General features: G+C 36.0%; 2 protein-coding genes and 1 long non-coding RNA gene across 6 annotated transcripts; 2 read left to right on the top strand and 1 right to left on the bottom strand.

Annotated features, from left to right (window-relative positions):
• Positions 1-74: 74 nt before the first annotated feature.
• On the bottom strand, positions 75-4,957 carry LOC143448620 (uncharacterized). Of its 4 annotated transcripts, none has more exons than XR_013114471.1 (6): positions 4,389-4,957; positions 3,091-3,568; positions 2,889-2,988; positions 2,680-2,787; positions 1,893-2,600; positions 75-1,194 (listed from the first exon to the last, which is right to left on the bottom strand). It is a non-coding gene; the product is annotated as an uncharacterized LOC143448620 (long non-coding RNA). The 4 variants fall into 4 exon arrangements; XR_013114472.1 differs by having other exon boundaries at positions 3,091-3,275; XR_013114470.1 differs by lacking the exon at positions 4,389-4,957 and having other exon boundaries at positions 2,680-2,805; positions 3,091-3,834.
• A 501-nt stretch (positions 4,958-5,458) lies between these two features.
• LOC143448618 (uncharacterized) lies at positions 5,459-10,690 on the top strand. The gene is made up of 7 exons (XM_076948431.1): positions 5,459-5,597; positions 6,029-6,222; positions 6,336-7,180; positions 7,332-7,451; positions 7,537-7,617; positions 7,749-8,447; positions 8,642-10,690. Exons 1-7 carry the CDS (start codon positions 5,589-5,591, stop codon positions 9,256-9,258), a joined length of 2,565 nt encoding a protein of 854 aa, XP_076804546.1. The 5' UTR covers positions 5,459-5,588; the 3' UTR covers positions 9,259-10,690.
• Positions 10,691-14,005: 3,315 nt separating this feature from the next.
• On the top strand, positions 14,006-15,110 carry LOC143449414 (von Willebrand factor-like). The gene is made up of 5 exons (XM_076949608.1): positions 14,006-14,165; positions 14,283-14,489; positions 14,615-14,661; positions 14,747-14,877; positions 14,967-15,110. The coding sequence occupies exons 1-5, from the start codon at positions 14,105-14,107 to the stop codon at positions 15,022-15,024; spliced, it is 504 nt and encodes a 167-aa protein (XP_076805723.1). The 5' UTR covers positions 14,006-14,104; the 3' UTR covers positions 15,025-15,110.
• Positions 15,111-15,660: the final 550 nt, after the last annotated feature.

Below are 15,660 nucleotides of genomic sequence, written 5' to 3'. Positions count from 1 at the left end.
GAGCAATTGTAACAGTAGAACGAGTCTTAATGGTTGTGACACAAGCCATGTCACCAACACCGCAAGTCCAAGTTGAGTCAGCCACGTTCACCGAATTAAGTTTAAGTTATAAAACATAACAAGTCACCAACAATTTTACATGTTTCTGCAAATTCAATCAATCATTTTATTTTTTGTCAAAAGCACAGTGGGGATAAAAACTCAAGCCAGTTGCTACTAACATGTACAACTCATAGTAGTTCTCAGTAGTTCATTTCCTGTTCATGTGCCAATAAACAGGTAAAGCCAATAAGGCTTAAAACGTGTTCAAAAATAATCAATGTAATAATCGTTGGTAACAACTAATTTTAGATACTCTTGAGTATACTACAGTCCAGCTCCATGTCAACAACAACAAAACAACTGTGCCCTCATTGATTGGGAGAGAGCTAACTAATGAACTCCCTATGTTAAAGCAACTACCAGTAAATGCAAACTACAACTACTAACAAACTACTTTGTTTGTTATCATTTTTGGATAAGATATGACTTGGTGGAGTTGAATTTAAATCATTACTTGTTTAAAGAATCACAGCTTGCTTGATTGTTTGACACTTGTACTGGTCTTCATTTCTAAGTTTATAATCATGTGGAAAAAGAGCATGCTTCATAAAGTATGGAACATGACTCTGGTGTCAGTTTTATTGCAGGAGTTTTCATTTACGGAAATTGACAGCTCTTCCAGTAGTGGGCGATATTCAGTAATAATTTTCTGGTGTTGTGATGCATTTTTAAAATCTACTTTGCTGTAGAGTCTAGTAAATTTGACAAATATGCACAATTATTTCTAACTTTGTAAGTGGGTTGGAAAGAAGCTTGCTTGACTGCAAACCACATTTGATTATATGGATAAAGCCAAATCTTCATTATCAGTTGAAAACAACTGGTTGGCGATGTTTTCAACTTCATAGCAAAAGATTGTAAGCTGCTCCTGTAAAAGTGACGTAGTTAACATTTCTGAAATTACTCTTTCACAGGAAGCTGACACATTATCTGACTTGAGCAAAACTTCCAATCTCAGCAGAAAAAGTATCCTGCGAATCTTTCAAGTATTTGATGAAAAGGTTTCATTTTCCTGGAGCAAGTTTTAAAGGTATTTAAGATATTTTGGATCCCTTTCAAATTTCGCATAATCTTCAAACAGCTTGCAAATGTCTGCACAAAGTAAGGAGGTTAGTTAGTTTTCATTTGCCTGTTATGTTACTTTATCATTATACATAAATGGGCAGTACCAAATTACTGTACCTCGGTACTTTTTCAGTACCGATACCGGTATCGTCGGTACTTTTTTTCAAAAGTACTGAATCTCTGTATCGAATTACTTTTTTCAAGAAGCTTCAGTCGGTCCTGGTACTAGGTACTTTCACGTGATAATTTCACTAGGTACTTTCACGTGATAATTTCACTAGGTACTTTCACGTGATAATTTCACTAGGTACTTTCACGTGATAATTTCAAAATTTTAACAAGTATATTTTCCAAAATACATGTTAATTAACGCTTAATACGAATTTTAGCATCTGGTGATCTTTTTTAATTTAGAAATGTCAAGTATAATTGAAGGCGATTAACGTCACATATGTTTTGACCTAGAGTAACCTTTACCGAGGGCATAATAGAAGCAAACATTGCATTTGCAGCAGCATCTTTTACACAAAAAGTACCGATACCAAGTACTGACAAAATACTTTTTAAAATAGTACCGAATACCGGAATTGTCGGTATATTTTTAACAAGTATCGACTGTCTACTTCTGTCATTATTGTATGTGATTTATGGGGAAAGATTTGTTATGATAAGTACATTTAACTGCAAGCATTAGCTATTCACAAATCTTTGTTGATTCCACCTACTTTGAACTGTGATTTGCAGACGGCTGATTTCTTTATCCTCAGGGGGTCGCTTGTTTTACCGCTTTCATGTAGTATTGTACAGCATTTTGTAACTGTTTTTTCTTCTTGTAAATTAGTGCCAAATTGTGACAGCATGAACCGTATAAACTCAAATCCCTTAACTTATTCTCAAGCAAGGAGAAAAAAATGGCCAGAAGCAAAAGCTCTACTGCATGGTCTTGTTTTCTCATCTCTTCATAGCATAATACCATGCATTGCCAACAGGTTGCGTTTGTTTCAGCCAGGTAGACTTCATTACTATTCTGTATTGACCTGATTGATGTAAGTTGAGTTTTCAATAATCCTATGATAACCCTGTAGTCCACATCAATCAGATCCATAGCTAGCAAATTAAAGTTATTTAAGACATGAACACTTTTTTGTATCAGTTGAAGTTTGTTATTTAAATGAGAATTATGATTGCACACTGAAAAGGCCACATGTAGTAGACTCAAAAAAACTTTCAAAAGTCTCTCATCTGGCCCTTCGCTGTTGACCAGATTTGCAGTGGATTTGCAAGGACATCGCCTAGCTTTACCACCTCTTTTTCTTCCAGTGACTTAGTTTGAAGGGTTTTCTGTAAATCATCACTCACATGCAGCACATCCTCAAGGTTTTGTCCAAAAATCATATCATTTATTGACATGAATTTTGCCAAACAGTTGAGATCTAAAGCAATGAAACTCAAAATTATTTGTATGTAGAGTCTCAGAAAACAAACCATCGTATATCAATAAAACAATGTTACCTTCAATTTCTTTTTCAACATGTTGCCTTATGTCTAGATTATCTTCATAGTCTTCAATGAATTGTTCTAAACCTGACTCTCCCTCCATTGGCTTTCCAGGTTTTGTGACTAAAATATTGCAAATACCTGTAGTATTAAAATACTAGCAGTCACAAAAAGATTTCATTGAAAATCGTGCATTAAACTTTTACTGAAGCCAGTGAACTTACCTGTAATTAGGCCAAGTTCAATGGATAGTTGCTTTCGAAAAGTTTTATGCGATTTGTCTTTTTGCTTATGCAGACGTCTTCAAAAAATATTTCCTAAACTCTAAAGCAATTTTTTTAAGTGATTTTAAACAGTAATTTTCTTTGCATTAAATAAATAAAACACATGTCCAGTACCTAAGCCCTAATTTATTCATTTACTTACTGCTTGGTCCAGAAAGCGCAATGTCGATGGGACACCAGCTTTCAACATCGAAAGGGTCATCCAATACATTGATATGAGGAAGCAAATTTGCAACATGCTCTGCAGTTTCTGCTTGGCTTACATTTTTGAACATTTCTTGAAGCTAATCTTGAAAATCGATCATTGCAGGTCTTTTCTCAGGAACCCTGGATATGCATTTGGTCATGAAATCTTCAAGTAGACAGATCATCTTAAACTCGTTCTTATTATTATTTGAAAGCATTTGAAATTGAATTGAATTCAATTCAATTGAAGCATTTGAAATAATGCATTTTAATCAACCTTCCCTTTTTTCATCTCTTTCTTTTATAGGAGCAGGCAAATGGAAACATTTAATTGTTAAATTTCCATATTTTTTATGAAAACCGATCAGAACTTTTCAGAATCTTCCTACACCAAGAGTGTGATTGTTTTTGTCACAGAAAACTTCCTCCTGAAACTGAATTTATGAAGTTCAATTGCAGAATCAATTAACTTCTGCAATTAAATTTCACATTTTAAATAGTTTGTTGACGACTCAACAAGTATGATGATTTTGTTAGACTATTGAATCAATATTGTGTTGTCAAAATATTTACTAAGGCAAACATATTTTTACTGACAGTAGCCTTAGATCATTAACTTTGGCAAACGGTGGTACAGACAGGTTTATGTAAAACATTAATCACAACTATGTACACTGCGGTGGATGTGTTTAAGCATTCTTTTAATCACCAGCAAGCTTTTTAATTTATGGGATGAGCATCTTATTACTGTTTTAGGTTTCTACAACAAGCCTACTGACATACATAATGGTATTTTGTGCAATACACATTGCATTGTCATTTTGTTTATACAAATTCTCAGCGAATAATGTATGAGTCGTGTGTGTGATTGTCAAACTAGTTTAATAGACAAAGTTTTGATAACATTCACTTTGAAAATCTGTGATGTTTTAGCATTTCTGCAAAAATAAAAACTACTTCAGTGATATAGCTACAAATACTGATGACAATTTTTTGTTACAACTTTCCATGTTACAAGAAAGCTAGAAACTTTGTTTAAGTTATATTGTCAACTAGCTTTCATAAAGCAACAATACAAGATTATTATTTTACTTTATAATTTGGTTAACACGGTTCAGACAACTTCAACTTTGTAAAGATTATTATTATGACAGTTGCTTAAAGTAGACTTATTATATTACATTGCTGCAGAAGTATTTTTATTATCTTAGAACTAAAGACAAACGTTTAATCTAGTGTCTTAAAAACCCTTACCTAGTCCATATTCTTTAACCTTCAATTGTGACCTTAGGCCTCCTGTTTGAAGCAAAGAACTGTTAAAAATTTTGACTAAAGATATACCCAAGGTATCACTTCATTAATGAGTGTGCCCAGCGTGTGTAACTTTGGATCATCGCTTCCAAAATTGACACTGTGTCATAAAACAAAGAAAGGACCGTTTAAGACAATATTTGTAGTGTCACAGTCTAAAGAGGTAACATCATAGCTCAGCAGCTAATCGATGAACCATGTGATTTTGCACTTTCATTGTTGTTTTTGTTTTGTGATGGCATGCCCTGTATAAAGTGATAGGTGTAAGTACAGAATATTGTAAGATGTCTTGTATAATGTATGTATGTTAACCTTTTCCTAGAGTGCAAGTAATCCTAGTCTCATACACTCAGTTTATCAAACAAATAGTATCGCTTATTTTTCGCAATTGCGTTTTGTTGAGCAAAGTTAAAATTTTAACCATTATAGCTAAATAATAAATGAACAAACAAACAACAGGTGGAAAAAAGCACCTAAGTTCAAAGGTTAAGGTTTTCACGATTTTAAAAATGACTTAACATAAATGAATAATGTTGAGCACCCTGTTAAACTTGTTACGTTTAAAACATTAACCAAAGGCTAGTGTCTAAACAGATATATTCAACCTGCAACTGAAGGCCGCCCAGTTGCAGACTTTGTACAGCGCAAATAAAGATATTTATTCTTATTTTGTCATGATACAATGACTGTTAATTTCAATGAGCAGTAAACAGTTATTAAGAAACGCCTGACCTGTGAAAATTTAACTTAACAGACCAATTTTATCTTAAAAACATCAATTGGTATTTTTTAACCTTAAGCTGTTCCCTTGTAGGTTCTACTTTTAATTTTCAATAAACATGAATACTTTTATTAACTGAACAGATGTGGCCATTACTGCGATATCAAATGCAAGAGTTATTTATTTGTCTCCTTTTTAATTTTGTCAAAATCCAAAAAGTCATTCATTTCCATAACAACTCTACTCTGCATTAGCTCTTGCTTGACTGTGTTTGCTTTTGATTTATATTCAGTGCTGGATCTAAGTACTAAGTAAAGATCATAAAAAACTTGAATTGATGAGCAAACACATTGGAATATCTTTTTTATGGAGTGGATGCACTCTAGTTGGTTTTGAAGTTGTGATGACAAGTTCTTTTTACGATGGAAATGGTTTGTACTGGTAGAAATAATTTTGTATATATTTGTGTCTTTTAGAACTTCATTATATTACATTAAAGCGATTACAGTTTTTAAAGAAGTTTTGGAATGTTGTGAGTAGTATAAAAACTTCGGTAACTTTGCTGACTGAAAAGTCCAATAACAAAATCTGTGACTAAATCACTTTCTTTGACCTAAAAACTGTATAATATACAGCGGAACTTCCGAGTTTAAATTTAGTTTTCCTTGAAAGGTCAATTGAGTTGTAAAATGTTCCAAGTTTCAAAGTAATTTTTCTCGCAGAGAATCATATTATGCATAGCATGCCAACGGACAAGCTTTGACCATTCTTATGGTATAATTATATTAGTATTTCTTTTTGGCAATTTTCTTGCACATGTGGTTACATTTATCTTCTACAGCAACAGTGCTTTTGAATACAGAGTTTCATTGATTACGCAATCAAACTTCGGCAGTTTGATGCAAATGAAATTTTTTGCAACAAAACTAACAACATTCTCGGAGAAGGAAGATTTGGAAAAGTCTTGATAGGTTTCCATGATGTTCTAGGCACGGTGGCGGTGAAATATCGCTTTTTACCACAGTCGTTAAATGAGCGGAAGGAGACACAGAAAAAGTTATTTTATTTTATAAGTTTTAAACAGTTGAAATTTTGGTCTTTGAAGTTTTATCAAAGTTTTGATGCTGAACCTTTTACAATTTAAGCCTTTATTTTCATTTTTTTCTTAGGTTGGAAAAGGAGATGTCTTTGATGCATGAGGCTCACCACAACAATGTGATACGCATTGAAGGTGTGCTAAAGTGTCAAGGATGGCTCGGTATTGTCATGGAGCTCATGCCGGCTGGTTCTTTGCACGATTTGATCAGAAATGAAAACGTTTCAAGCATTCCGATGTCCCTGCTGTTGCGAATGGGTTATGAGGTATCCGATGGAATAACCTATCTCCACAATCTCATGAAAAATCAAAGAATTGCTCACGGAGATTTGAAGCCACAGAACATTCTCCTTACTCTCGACTTGAACTGCAAGATCGCTGACTTTGGTGGAGTTTGTCGAACTGGGAGCCTTAAACCAGATCCCGATAAGCCAGGAGAAGGTCTCGAGAGTACTTTACTCTTTGCTGCTCCGGAACGATTGGCAGATGGCTGCGACAGCTTGACTACAGCAATGGATGTCTACAGCTTTGGTGTCCTGCTGTTGGTTGCAATCACACAGAAATATCCATCAAGAGGCACAAATTTTGCGAATCCACAACAAGACGTTCCTCAGATTTCCTTTGATAAAGCTTCTTTGCAACAGATGAAGGATGCTGCTGCTGATTCTGGTGATGAGCAGGACGTTGAAATGTTTTCCTTGCTGGAGGATATCATGACCAAATGCGTGTCCATCCTGCCAGAAATAAGACCAGCATTGATCGATGTTCGAGATCAACTTCAAGGGATGCTCAAGGAAGTGGAAGATGCAGAAATCGCTGAGCATGTGGCCGATATTTTGTCTCATCTCAAAATTCGGAAATTCATTCGTGACCTTGAAAATTCTGAGGCAATTGGCACACAGCTGTTTGATGGAAGTGGTAAATCGGAATACATTTAAAAGTATTTGAGGATCAGTTGATTGTGAAACCTTTTAAAAAGATGGAGTCATTCCTATGCTGTAGTTTTGTGACAACATACTTCTGAACAACTTTATTCTGTTCAAATGAATGTTAACATGTATGTTTGCAGGTCGAAAGCCAACTATCACGCGGAAAGGAGCGTCACGAAATAAAAGTCGAGGAAAAGGACCTGGCGACGCAAACAAAACAAATGGTGAAGAAAGCAGCTTGTCTCCCGGGTCAATGAAGGGTTAGTTTTTGTTAAAAGTAGGCACTGTTTATTATGTCATTGATGATGATTTAAGTTTCGTAACAGCGTGTGTGTAAACCCGCAGATCTAAAGCCTGCTTTAAGTCGCAGAGGTGCTTCACGAAGGAAAAGTGCCATCTTGGAGGAAGAAAAGTTAGGTTTGCCTGGTAAGATGTTTATCACAAGAATGATAAACGAGTTAACATCTTCTTGCTCTATTTCGTTATTTATTTTATGTTATCTTTGGTGTCTTCAAATTGACAATTGAATAATTTATTAAAGATCTCAACTTTCAAAGGGTTCATTTCAAAGCTGCACTCAATACAAAAAAGATTTTCGGAGCAGAACTTAGATGGAGCTTTGCAAGAGATTGAAGACTTATCAAAGTCTTTGCAGACCAGCTATCTTAACGAAGCAGATGCAGTAAAACTGAAGGATGCTCTCATCCAGGCGATGAAAAGCGGAGTTAAGGATAAAATTTCGAGTGAAAAATTCGCTGATTGTTTCCAAGCCCTTCTTTGTGTAGCTGACTACCTAGCAAAAAGCATTTCTAGTCCTATCCAGAAGTTAAACCTACTTGGGAATTGTGCTTCCGTAGCCAATGAATTTGTGCTCGCTGTCAAGGATCAAGTCAACCTGAACTATATCCTGGAATCAATGAAGACCAGCTTCACTCGTATCCAATCGACAAAATTTGCAGACAGGAAGGTCTTAGCTGAAGCAAAGGCAGCTTGCTGGCAGTGCCAGTCGCAATGCTACATCGAGTTGGGAGAAACTGGTCACGCCATGGAGCTTCTTTTGTCAGCTGTAACCGCGATTGAAAACGCGTTTAAATTCGACTGCAAAAAGCCGAGTTTGTACGGTTCCTGCTGCAACAACTTGGCTATTATTTACAAGAGCAAAGATAAGCCAAAACAGGCTTTGAAATTCTACATGAATGACATTCGTCTTGTTACACAAGATCAAGCAAGCAACGATGTGCTCGTCACAATTAGAAGTAAGAAGGATAAACAATCAATTAATCATTTAATTTTTTCGGCAATAGCGCGGTGGGGACGATAATCATTACTGGTTGTTAATAGCATGCGTTAATGAATGGGAAAGTGACAAAGTCTAAAAGGCAAACGTATGAAATGTATAGTATGCAAAAGACATGCAACAATTTTAATCGAAATGTATGGTTTTCTGCAGACGTGTGTCAGCTCTTCGAGGATTACTCGTCTATGGATAGAGACTCAGATGATCTGAACTATCTCCACGACTTCCTCCAGCATCATGAAAATCAGCCATCAAGCCACTGGGAGGTCCCGAGGAAGCTACTTCGTCTCAGAGTAGAAATCCTGCTTCAATCGGACAAAATTAAGAAGTCATGCGAGGAGACGATTTCAGCCATGTCTATGCCGTCTCTTTCCGACCAGCAACTCATATTTGTATGTGAGGAGGCGGGAAACGTATCCGAGCAACTCCTCTTGATTGGCGAAAAGGACTTGGCCTTGTCCATGGTCAGGTGTGGAGGAGAGGCGAGCCAACATCTGTCCAAGTCTGCCAGAAAGCTGAAGATAATTGTCCAGTTCTGTCAAGTCTTACTCGACTGTTTCAGCGAACCGGGTTCCAAACTATGCAAGAAGCCTGATGAGATAATTGCTCAATACCGCCCCCTTCTGGATGAATTATCCAGCTATGTCAATGACGAGTCTTGCAACTTCAACGACGTTAAAATTACTTTCCGTAGTCTTCGCAGCATCCTCTTTTACCAGATGATTAAAGACTCCCAGACAAAGGGCAAGAAGTTCTGTCTGATTGTTTAGTTTCCATCCAAGATAATAACCCAAACTCTCCAGTGCTACTCGTTTGAAAGCGTGTAACTACATGCAACTGGATCTTTGTTCAAAATTTGTAGAGTTGAGGCAATTAAAGAGTTTAAGAAGAACTATATGTACACTTCGTCACTACAAGATTTGTTGTCATTGGGAATTCGATTATGCTGTGCTGTGTGTAGGGCTCGTGTGGCGGTTGTCGAAACCAGTTAAGAAAAGGGTATTTGGATTTAATTGCATTTGTGGTTTTTCACTCTGCTTCTTGTTTCGCTTTAAGTCGACTAGGATCAATGATGCTTGAGCTATTAAGACTCTTTCCATCGCAAAAATACTCGCATAGAAAACAAAACTTTTTAGGCGGTTTGTGTAAACTTTACTGTTCTCAGATTTATTGCTAAAGCAATCAATGCTGTACTGATTAACGCTACGTAACTAATTATGTACGCTAGTTTCTGCAGAGCGTAAATTTGCACACGTTAAACTAAATTATTACGTGTCTAAATTGTTTCCTTGCCACAGAATGCTTTCAATCCACAACGATACGGTCTACATTGGTTTATTGGCAATCTGGTGATCATTTTAAAGTTCTTTATTTGTGAAGCGGTGTACTTATTACTTTAAGCTATACATGTCAAACTCCCGGCCCGCTTTACAATAAAACGTGGCCCGCGTAGTTATTTCATACATTGAACTATTTTCGTCCCGCGAGATCATTGTATAGTATAACTTACTTTTTTCAAACAAGAAACAAGATTATAACAAATCGCACAATACAGCAGCTGTCCCACCATACGATGGAATAAATAGATTTATTAATAGAATAAATAAGTTAGATTTATTCTATCGCTTGTAACCTGGGCTGCAACAGATGAATAATTAAAAACAACCCAGTAAAAACTGATATTATTCAGCAGTTTTAGTTTAATTTTGGCAAGTCTAATAGTACGGCACCTTTCGACATGGCCAAACTTTCGAATGCTATTTCTAATTTTAACTTTCAAATGCATGGTTTCATTTACATTTTTCATGCAGGCTACCTGTAGTACGGTCGCGTTTGACAGAATCTTATTACTGCATATCTGCGAATGAGCTTATAGTTACATAGCATACCGTAAGCCGCGTACATTAATTTTTTACATTTTCATTTTATCGGTCTAGTTGGTGCTTATATTTGAGAGCGGCTTCTTTAAACATCGAACAATGCAGCACATGTTTAATAAAATATTTTTCAATTCCTGTTGTTCCAAGTGATTGCGCGGCCCAATTTCCGTAAAATACACTGGTTTTCCCTAAGCCTTGTTTTCAATAAGAAGCCTACTTCGTGGTAGATAAGCTTCTATTCTATTTCATGGTAGGGTATATTATTGAGTGCGACGTGTTGGACTTGTATTCGAAGAAGAATAATAAACCGAGCTTTAAACATCAAAAACTTGGTGTTGTTTCGCAGCCTGTTCCAATTCATGTACTTCTGTCGTAAGACTGTCAGTCAAGTCAAGTTTCGAAACGTTCAATCAGTTATGATCCTTATACGTCCCGCGGCGTTAAATAAGTTTTGAGATTTGGCCCCTGGTGCGATTGAGTTTGACACCCCTGCTTTAAGCCTTCACCAGGACATATTGCCGGCTCTTTGTTGGCTGGAAATACCGGTTACAATAAAAATGAATTGAATTCAAATGCAGTACGTAGGTGCCGCAAGCCGCCAAGTACCGTGATATAGTGTTGGTAATGGCCGAACATGTGTGCCTATGACGCGATTTCATAATAAAAATACGTTTTATGCGTTTCAAAGCATGATTTGTACGCTTGTTTGTGGCTTTGATGAAATATTAAATTTTTCTGGATCATTCTAGTTATTAGTTATTACCTTGCAGGACTTTTTTCTATGCTTAAAGCATGTGCAGTGTTGCATATGGTTCTCATAAACCCACCATGCTGTGGGTATTAATCAGTGTGAATCGTCTGCTCGCGTCATCACTATTAATCAAACCAGTTGTCACTTTCAACTGATTTATTAAACTTTCTCAACCTCCCTTCTGAAATATTACCGTGGTGCGAATTTTGTCACTGTCAGTTTTGAAATATCCATCGATTTATCACGGAATTAAAATCGTTGATCAATTATCTGCTCAACGTGTGCATATTTGGTCGTTTGGAACATCCTATAGCCACATTGTTGATAAAAATATGAATGCAAAGAACTTTTGTCGTTAGAAGGTTGTAGCATTGAGAATAGAGATATTTTATTGTTGTTGCCGTTTACACGTGTACACGAGCAGCTTAACTGCGGAACTTTATACTCTGCTAACCAAGAGGCAGATTAAATCATACTGCATGGCGGACATGCCCACCAGCCGTATATGTTTGACATCCCCTGGAGTCTGGAGTAATGGCTCCCGCATTTGTCATTGGAAGAGTTGGATCCTGTTTCCCGCCAAACCTATCGACATCTAAATCCATCATTCGCCTTTAGCAAATCGTTGGTAGCGATTTCACGTGAATCGACTCATAATTTAGTGATTTATCTCTTTCGTAATTTACATTGTGCATACCCATTACTCAACTAAACTACTTCTCGTAAACATCCAAAACGTTTTGTGTATAGGCCTAAAGTAGACGCTAGATTAGAAGGCTTTCGGTCGACCACAGTGACCATACGACTTACCAGATATGCTTTCATTGCATTGCTGATGATGTATTTGTATAGGCCTAATCAAGATTTTTGACTTGGCATTAACTCATCCGAAAACATGTTACCCGACTTCACCCGTTTGGACGTGGTGGCTCAATATTTGCGTTGTTGGTGACAATAAACGCGAATCGAAGTGCATCATTTGCTTGCGCAGACTTATCACCTACCATACTAAGCTATTTGAATATAATTATAATGAAGTTCATGAAATGCAATTTTGAAAGTTGATTTCTTTCTTTTGACTCACGAGACAGCATTTGACTTTTAGCCATGAAAAATGTGTAGCCTACGCAGCTATAGTAAGGCTTCAAGTTTTCATGCTTACGTTTGGATTGAAATAACCGAATAGTCGAGTTTAGATTAAGATTTAAAGACACATTGTTGTCAGGTAATGGTCATTATTTAATAATAAAATGATATAACATATAACGTCAAAAATCTTATACGTTTTATTTTAAGGCATTATGCGTAGGTGTATGGAGTAAAAACCTTTCCAGCATTGGGAAAATGTTAAATTCTGTTGAATCAGTTTGGATTCTGTAACTGTCAGGCAGGCCGTGTATCTCTCTGAAACATGACGGTTCGTGCTGCGTGCTTTCCTAATTCACTATGTTGAAGTATTAATCAGCGTGAATTACGTAGGCCTACCAGCATCATCACACCACTTGTCATTTTAAACCGATTTATTATATCGCTCCCAGCTCCGCTCCTGAAATACCATCGTTGTGTGCGTTTTGTCACTGTCATTTTTGATACATCCATTCATTTAAATGCAATTGTGGAAGATACCGGGCGTTTCAAAATGTTTTGCTTTTTAAATCCAGAATTTCCGATTAACTAATTAATTACAATTTTGCACATTCTGCGCGGGCCTACATTGTTTTTTAACCTACATAGCGCGCTTATTACTTGTCTGAAACAACTTATTTAGTATGTGCTGCTTTCAAACAGACAAGGTGTAATGATTAATGCAACGCCCCGCGCAGTCATCAATCAACGCCCCTTGTAGCTCCGTCGCATATCTCGTAATCACGCCATTTATGTTCTCAGTTCAGTCCCTCAGTTATTTTCAGTTGCGTGATTACGATTCACCATTTTAAGATTACCAGTTTTCCTTTTATGCTTTTGTTTAACTTTACCTTTTTGTGTTGCAGCTTAGTTTAGTTTTTTGTCTCTTAAAGCTGTGCAATTAAAGAATACGAACATTTACAACTGTCTGTTCAGTTCACAAGGCAATTTAGAGTTTAGACCAAATTGGCAGTTTTAACTCGTATGATTTTGTCTTTTTTCTGCGATTTTGTTTTCTTCTCGTTTCGTCAAAAATTCATCTTTCTCAACAGACCCTTGTATATGGAAATGTTTTAGTGTTACTTCGGTGTAACTCATATGTCGTTTCATGATTTTTTCGGAGAACAAACAGCAATTTTAAAACAACTTCTGTAGAACATGTAAAATAGGCCACCACTATTTCAACCAAGAAAATTGTCCGTTTAAAGCTATTTTCACAGTTTCTTGTCAACCTAACTTAATTATTAGGCTATAACATAGCAAACCAAAGCCTAGCTTAAATGAACCTTCTCATGTAAATCTATAACTTAAATCTTAAATAGTTAAAATCAATTCTTTGCATGCCCACAGTGTGAGCATGCCCCACACTCATAAGTCATAACCCGACCTCCTATCTTTAATAACGGGACACGTGACCTACATACGGTGAAATTTTCATCCCGATATTATTATTGCATACAATTTTGAAACGCCCTACGCACACAGTACGTATGTTTATATATATATATAGACATGGTCCCAAACCAAGCCATAGTAATAGAACATTCATCAGTGATAGACGTATGAATAAGAGAAGTAAATCAGAATTAGAAAATTACTTATTCTGATTTTTATTCTACACTTAGTAACTATTACTAGTTATTATTAGTTATTATTAGACAGTTATTATAAGTTATTATTATAGTTCATGAAAGTAAAACGCTTATCAACCGTTATACCAAGTTAAGCGATTTAATATTTGAAATTGTTTAAACTTAAACTATACGATTATACGTAATGCAGTAATTTTGTTAAGCACAGAATTTATAAAACACTTTTCAACTTTGTTTTGATTCGCTTGTGACACAAATCAAAAACACAATGCATCTTACCTTTGGTGGACTGATGCTTTTGGCAACAGCTTTTCTTGGAAACAAACTAGGTATGATCTTCTACTGATTTGCTGTTAAAAAACAAGTTTTTTTCCTATGTAAAATTCTAGCGCACTTTAGACTTTGACTTCTGTGGTGTTAAATGCCTAATCTTTTCTTTCTCGCAGCTTTAGGCTTACTGGAGATCCCCGACGGTGAAATCGATGAAACCTGTCCCGGTAATCAACAATTTTCGACCTGCGGTGGCTGTGTGTCGACGTGTGAGGACAGATATATATCAAAGTTTTGCACACTTCAATGTCGCATTGGATGCACTTGCCCTTACCCTATGTTGCTTCACGGAGATAATTGTGTGAATCATGAAGAATGTCCTGGTCGGTGACGTTTCATCGCAAACAAATAATATAATATGAGTGCTTTTAATATTTTAAGCAATGTAATACAACAACAGTATTAATACAAAGATAAAATTTTTTGTTTTTAATTCTGATATTTGCAGAGTACAAGTGCGGGCCTGACCATCCTGAGTTTTACATTGGAAACGGGGTAGTTATATGCATGCTACTAGATACAGGCAAGCTAAGACAGTCGTTGCGATATAAATTCACAAAATTTGCTTTACTTTTTGTAGAAATTTTGCAAGTGCAGAGAGCTTTTAGGAGACTGTACAAGAGAATACAGACCGGTTTGTGATAACGAAGGAAAGAAATGGAGCAATCTATGTCGTCTCTGTCAGGAAGGCGGGAGGCAGTTCTTGGAAGGGTAAGAATCGCTCTTTGGCAACTTTTTCATTTTCCTCTGTACGAGTTCGTTTTCGTTTGACATTATTCCAGTAAACTACATGTTTTTAGGAAAAGTCTTCTCTACAAGAAAGACTATTTCCCAAGCCAAGATTGCTCAAGTGATTAACCAGCGTTCGTGCTTGGTTTATCAAAATTATTGTAGCTGGAGCATTGTTGCAATGAGCTATTGGAATAAAAGATAATGATAAACGACATTAAACGAATATATTCATGTGGAAATACGTTTTTATGTTTACGGATCCCGTAAAATATTTGCAGAAAGAAAAAATCTATAGGCTACGTATGAATGAGCGAGATTAATAGTCAACACGATTTATTTAATTCAAATAAAACAAAAAACAAAGCGACCTTTAAGCAATAAGTTACATAAAATATATTTTGGACGTAATAGGCTACTTGGCCCAAGCTTCATGACGACTAACTTAGTGGAACGCATTTCATATTTCAGAAGGCTATGAATAGTTTAATGTGCTTTCGGGGTAGACATTAAGATTGGTATCAATAAGTTTATTCAAAATAGTTATTGTTATAAGAGAAATAAAATAAATATTTACTGCCACTGTCATTTTTTTATTGTCATTGTTTACATTTACAATATTCCAATGTCTTCATGAGATGGTCGAATCATAATATAAAGAAATTAATTCAAAACATGATTCACATCATCAAATGAAATGAGTAAATGAGAATTATGTACAAATGGCTAATCACAACATTCACATTTGTATGATCGTGCCCCAGT

This window comes from Clavelina lepadiformis, chromosome 3 (assembly GCF_947623445.1).
Source record: "Clavelina lepadiformis chromosome 3, kaClaLepa1.1, whole genome shotgun sequence".
NCBI lineage: Eukaryota > Metazoa > Chordata > Ascidiacea > Aplousobranchia > Clavelinidae > Clavelina > Clavelina lepadiformis.
This window is presented reverse-complemented; position numbering and strand designations above follow the sequence as displayed.

What these genes read in the sequence shown, in the direction of transcription:
- LOC143448618 (XM_076948431.1), top strand. An exon ending in ACAGCTGTTTGATGGAAGTG is followed by an intron (nt 7,181 to 7,331) that starts GTAAATCGGAAT and finishes GTATGTTTGCAG; the next exon opens with GTCGAAAGCCAACTATCACG. An exon ending in AGAAAAGTTAGGTTTGCCTG is followed by an intron (nt 7,618 to 7,748) that starts GTAAGATGTTTA and finishes CAACTTTCAAAG; the next exon opens with GGTTCATTTCAAAGCTGCAC.
- LOC143449414 (XM_076949608.1), top strand. Translation starts at nt 14,105, where the DNA reads ATGCATCTTACCTTTGGTGGACTGATGCTTTTGGCAACAGCTTTTCTT. An exon ending in TTTTCTTGGAAACAAACTAG is followed by an intron (nt 14,166 to 14,282) that starts GTATGATCTTCT and finishes TCTTTCTCGCAG; the next exon opens with CTTTAGGCTTACTGGAGATC. An exon ending in AGTTTTACATTGGAAACGGG is followed by an intron (nt 14,662 to 14,746) that starts GTAGTTATATGC and finishes TACTTTTTGTAG; the next exon opens with AAATTTTGCAAGTGCAGAGA.